Genomic DNA, 6,217 nt, shown 5'->3' with positions numbered 1-6,217 from the left:
GGCTGATCGGGTGAGAGTTGCCATGTGGGCACCTTTCTCTTATGTGTTCAGCTTGCTGGTCTGGCTGTTTCCCATGCCAACTGTGGGCAACCTCAGCTCACTGTTTGTACCACCTGTTGTGGGCCGAGTTGCATCTTTTGTGGGATTGTTGGGGGTGGCATCGATCATGTCCCAGCTGATTGATCTGTTTGTACCCCCAGCGATCATTCATTCAACATCCTTTTTGTATACAATATAGTCTGTGTATTGGTTCATCTTCCTGCTGGTGCTATCATTTTTGTTGGGCCTGGTCATTGGCAGAACAGGGAAGCAGGAAACTTGGACTGCAGTTCCCATGATCTGTCACAGCTGTGTAGAAGTTGAAAAATGTTGAAATGATTTTGAATTATCTAGGACATTTTCTATATTGTCCCATGCTATCCCTCCTGAGGATGTGAGCTTGAATTTTTTTCATGGTGGTTGTCTCAAGTAAACATGGGTTCAGTCTGTAGTCATAAATGCATTTCATAGACCAATTCATGTAAGATATTTTAGTTTTAGCTTTATGCACATAATATGCCTTACTTTTCACATTGAAGGTTAACTCAAACGAAGGTAAATGCAGCCCTACAACGTGTCTTCTCAGTTTTGAATCAGAACCTTTCAAAACCAGAATTGTACACAATTTTTACCCCCCATGTGTTTTGATCCCTCTTTCTTGAATCGCTGCCCTACTGCATTAGTGATATTCAAGATACAGCACCGAGTTAAATGATGAAGTTAAGATGTTCTTAAATCCATGGGAAAACCTCACAATGAGTAAACAGTCATAATTCAATACAGTTGCACAGGTTTCCATACCAGTTCAGAAAGGGGTTCCATTTTATGATCTAGTGAACTATATAAAAGGGAGATGCAGAACACACGCAGAATCCCTGGCATTTGTTTCCCTGTCTCACCACACTCCTAGCCTTTTGCCTAATTTCTTATCATAACTAAGCAATCTTTTTTCCTTTCCTTTGCAGATATACCCAGACCTTCCACAGCCAAACAGAACAGATAAAAAACTTTTTTTAGGCTGGCTGCAGAAGACCCAATTCTGTTTGACTGTCACCTTTTTGGATAAATACTTTGAGGTTCAGGATGAATAAGACAAGGGCTGTTAATGATGGTCTTCCTTTCCTGAACAGTAAGAACTGGAGCTCAAATCGAAGCTTCCCCATTCACATTTCTAATCAGTGTAGGAACATTACTGACCTTACTGTCTTTCTAGCCACCTCTTACAGCTTGGAGACTGTCCTAGGCATTGTGGGAAACATCTGTCTGATTGCTGTCATTGCCAGGCAAAAGGAAAAGGCCAATGTCACCAACATTCTAATTTCCAACTTAATACTTTCAGACTTGTTTATGTGTCTTGTCTGTCTGCCTTTCACTGTTGTTTACACCATGATGGACTACTGGATGTTTGGGGAAGTCATGTGCAAAATGACCTCTTTCACTCAGTGCGCATCTGTGACAGTGTCAATTCTTTCTCTTGTCCTTATTGCTCTGGAAAGACACCAGCTCATCATAAACCCAACTGGCTGGAGGCCAAGTATCTCCCAAGCCTATCTAGGAATTGGAGTAATTTGGGTTTTAGCATGTCTCATGTCCCTGCCCTTTTTGACCACATCCATCTTGTCTAATGATTTGTATAAGCAGCTCTCACACATCATGAATTTTTCCACTGACAAGGCTATATGCATCGACTCGTGGCCTTCTGAGCAACACAGACTTATCTACACTACCACTTTACTGCTCTTGCAATATTGCATCCCGCTGTTCTTCATTATACTTTGCTACTTGCGTATCTACTTACGTCTGCAGAAGAGAAAGGACATGTTTGAGAAGAGTGAATACAGCAACCGAGCAGTCCAGCTGAGAAGGATAAATATTTTGTTAGCATCCATGGTTGCTGCTTTTGCTGTTTGCTGGCTACCGCTGCATGTGTTCAACACTATTGTAGACTGGAATTACAAGATTATTTCACCTTGCCACCACAATCTGATCTTCTCGTTGTGCCACCTGGTAGCTATGGCTTCTACCTGTGTGAATCCTGTTATCTATGGTTTCCTAAATAGCAACTTCAAAAAAGAAGTGAAGTCACTGATTCTGAGCTGCCAGCATAATTCAGTCACTGCATCAATGGAAGAATATGATCATTTGCCATTATCCACCATGCAGACTGAAATTTCCAAGGGCTCGCTGGTGTTGAACTGCCGACATAATTCTATCTAGCTAGTAGAAAACATTTCAGAGGGGTGTACTGACACCACACACCAATCATATTACCTGTAGGTATAAAAAACACCTGGTCATGCCATAGCTGAGATGTCAACAGGAACCTATTATTGACTGATTTTTGGAAGAACAGGTAAAGGAAGGTCAGAAATATATATAGTAGCTCCTATGGTACACAAGTTGTTCATGTCATTGAGATGGTACAGACGTTAAGGAAACTGGGCTGATGGATACACAGCTGCTCTAACAGACCAGTAGCTGAGCTGTGGCTGCACATCAGCTGACATGGTGTTCATTAGCTACGCTCACATCTCTACCATGGCTGTGGTAGAAATCCAGAGTTCAAATTTCGGCACTACCGGCTGCCAAGAGTTGCATTAGAAGTGACTTCCCATTTTTCAGTATTAGCAAGATTTTTACGCACAACAGACACACCAGTGGAACAGAGAGGTAAATATATACAATTTGTATTCTTTACCAGCTCTCACAGACCATTGGGTAACAGCAATATTTCAGCAGACAGAGTTTGCATCTGAAAAATGGATGTTTGTATGAAATTTCTCTCTGTCATACAGGCTTGGGAACAGCCATTGTCTCTAAGTATGGACACAGAACAATGACCCTGGTACGTAGATAAGACAGTTACTTATTGAGGGATGGTGGCAAATGCAAATGTTACTCAATGGATTAAACTCTTAAAACATGTCGAGATGATGCTGAGCACTGTTTTTAAGCAAATGAAAAATAGTTCTAGATCTACATGGAAGTGACTGACTTTGCAATTCTTGCTGCTGTCAGTCACTAAGCTCTGCAATTCTAAAACTGCGTACCATGATATTACAAGGCAGCTGGATTACTGGAGTTCTTCTAGGTCTTGGTAGAAAGATGTCCCTTCTGCTTCAGCACCTCCTTGGTACTTCAACAGCTCATTCAGAAGGTCAGAATGAGCATGAAAATGTTTTTAGAAGCTGTGTCTTTTCAAAGTGGATACACTCCCAAAGAAATAAGCGTTAACATAGAAGCTTTCAGTTTCTTGTTAAAATAAAACCAGATGTCAGATACCAGTCCCACTTGCTGGCATTAGCAACAGAGGTGGAGCTGAAATTTCGACTAATCAGTAAAAGGTCAATGAAAATACACAAGTGGAATCCTTGTCAAGTTGAAGCCAAGCTACACGTAAACAGTAGTATTGTCAGTTGTTTGACTGAAGTGAGAGTCATGCTTTTGTCACATCTGTGGTATTTTTAGTCTTTGCCTCCAAGACCTACAAACCATAAACTCATTAACCTCTGAAGCCAGAGACATTGCTCAGTGACTACTGAGAAACCAGGTCGGTATGCCCTGCCCACAAAGCCCATACTGAGGAACAGATGAAAAAAAGACAGCAAGTGTAGAAAGACCAGCCAGGCCAGTGCAAAAGAAATGTGGAAGCTTATTCTGTTCTGAGTTGTTAAACTAACCTTAGTAGAAGACTGGACCAGGTGACCTCCTGAGGTAATTTACAGCCTGAATTCTGCTATGATAGGTAGTTGTTATTCATTGTAGTCAATGGGTTTGTACTGAGTTGAAGGTATCCAATATATAGTTATGCAGACAGCTAGAAATCCCTTAGCTAGAAGTTCTCTGATTAGACAAATTGGTAAATAGTTAGGTGACAAAAAAAATCCTTCCCATGCTGTGGTCTGAAAAGCAATGTGGATGTTGGACAGAGGACCTGAAACAAAACCTTATGCTATAAGGTAGCAAGAGATATCAACAAATATAAAAGCATATCTTCAGCTAGCAGACATGCTGTGAGCTAGGTGAGCAGAAATTGGTGACGAAACTTCGAGTTTGGACTTGAATTCCTGTGTGCAGAGTCTTAAGGCAGAAGCTATCTTGATGCAGCCACCCTTCTAATTCAGGGCAGAATCTGTGTATCTCAGAGTTCAAGTGCAATTATTTTTACATCTTCTCCAGTTATCTGACAAAACATTTTTGCTTCTTTCAAAAGGACTTCTGCCTTTTTTTTTTGTTACTTGCCACAGTACAATGAAAAGATGTTTCTCTTGATTTGTGTGTACGCAATGTCATTTCCAGCCTGGACACTGAGTCTATTACAAACACAGAACAAGGGGACTCTCTTTTTATCTTATATGCAGCTTGAAATTTGCTACTGTGGCTGAAACCAGAGCTGATACAACCATGTGATGCTAAGTAGCACAAAACACAGTCACTCCTGCTCATCAGCTATAGCAAAACTGTGTTATTTGTGTTCTTTGTGTTATTATATACCAAAACTGTGTATATTTTATTATTTGAGAACTTAAATAAATACTGATTAAATTTTGTAGTGTTTTTGTAGTTAGGATCAATTTCATCCAAATAGCCTTGAGTAATCCTGCCTGTTTCTTGCACTTGTTATAATTCCAACATTCAACCAAGATGTGTGTCAAGCTGTGAGAGTACTCTGCTAAACACAAAGCTAGAAGATTATCTGATTTATAACCTTGAGTATACAACTTTTCAAGCACCAGTGACTCAAGTGGAAACACAATTACCTTCAAAATTTGTACTTCCATGAACACATCTTTGTCACTAGTTCTAAGTGAAAACTTTTTTTTGGAGCACTTACAGTGTGTCAGAGACCTGTTACTAAAGCTATATATTGGCATTTTGCATCAGGTCCCAGTTCTTCCTGCAGAGAGTAGAAATACCAGTGGGGTTTAGTTGTAATTCATGTGGCCATTTGTATCCATAATCACAAGTAAATATGTAAAGCAAGCAGATCCAGCCTTACAGTAACCCAGACAGACAAACAGATTTATCTTCCTCTAGTGATTAAGGGGAGTGTCAAGTCTGGAGTCAAGTACTGTTTATTGCTAACAGACTTCAGATTGGATAAACTAAAGGATTTAAACACTAAAAGAAACCAAACTGCACCCATACATCTAACTGCAAAAATGCAAATCCTCAAAATTCCCAAGCAGCTGCTGCCTATCCATCTACTTACACACCATCCTGAGGTACTTGTTTTTCAACCATGCATAAGCCCTATCTTTATTTTATCAGTCATCCTGCTGGCACAAATAGCCGTATAAGAAAGGTGCCTCTGTCATCACTTTTACACTCTATGTGACATCAAGGCTTATGTGGCTGTGCACAAAAGCAGTAGAGGATGTTCTGCTAAGTTTTCAAGAACTGCTCTAGCAATTGTTCCCTTCAAAGGCAAAGGTAAAAGGCTGGATTCAGTTATGCCTGCATAGTGGAAAGAGCCATTTATTTGTCATTTTGAGGCTTTAATGTAACCAAGGGGAGCTATGGCTCCTCGGTCTCAGCAGAGGGTAACACAACAGAAATGACTTACATACATCTTACCCGTTTGTAAATAACAAGTAAGATTCATATCTAAGGAGGATCAAGCATTTTTGTGTTTGTGGTATACTGTGATGCTTCTGAGTATGCTTTTTACAAAGCTCTGCTAGTGAATTACAAAATGAATATCAGGGAAATATGCAGGAGTTGTGAAAATCATGAGATCACACAATTATGAGACTTTACCTGGCTTTTTTTTCTTTTTTTAAAGCTTTTTATAATCCTGCCTCTCGTGATATGTTTTAAGATCATAAGGTTTTCAGAGCAAGTAAACAACTTACTGCTGTGACATTAAGTGGCACACTACGGGGAGTCTAATAACAACAAATAAAATAATATTGCCTGTGTTATTTCAATTCTCTGTGCCTCCTTCTGTAAAATGACATACTATTTGTAGTATAAAGCGCATAAGATTTAGTTCTCAGTTTTTATCAAGAGAAAAACAAGTTATACTGTATGGTAAGAGCCACTGAAGTGTGAAAGATTAATATCTTGAGATGTTATTCCTAAGGACAGAAAATGGTGCTGTACAGCCAGCCAAGGAGGGCATAGTATCAAAAAATCAACACAAGATACTGGAATATTGTAGTGCCAGGACTCACAT

The 6,217-nt window shown here is 39.8% G+C and overlaps 1 protein-coding gene across 1 annotated transcript; it reads left to right on the top strand.

The window, feature by feature from the left end:
* The first annotated feature begins 1,122 nt into the window (after nt 1-1,122).
* Nucleotides 1,123-2,256, top strand: LOC103773864 (neuropeptide Y receptor type 4-like). Its single transcript, XM_008941247.1, has one exon. The coding sequence runs from the start codon at nt 1,123-1,125 to the stop codon at nt 2,254-2,256; it is 1,134 nt and encodes a 377-aa protein (XP_008939495.1).
* The last annotated feature ends 3,961 nt before the right edge of the window (nt 2,257-6,217 follow it).

This window comes from Merops nubicus, unplaced genomic scaffold (genome assembly GCF_000691845.1).
Source record: "Merops nubicus isolate BGI_N331 unplaced genomic scaffold, ASM69184v1 scaffold10910, whole genome shotgun sequence".
NCBI classification, from domain to species: domain Eukaryota; kingdom Metazoa; phylum Chordata; class Aves; order Coraciiformes; family Meropidae; genus Merops; species Merops nubicus.
The sequence above is the reverse complement of the archived record's forward strand: the minus strand, read 5'-3'. Positions and strand labels throughout refer to the sequence as shown.

Bases quoted from the DNA above. Each gene is read 5' to 3' on its own strand.
- LOC103773864 (XM_008941247.1), top strand. From the start codon at position 1,123: ATGAATAAGACAAGGGCTGTTAATGATGGTCTTCCTTTCCTGAACAGT.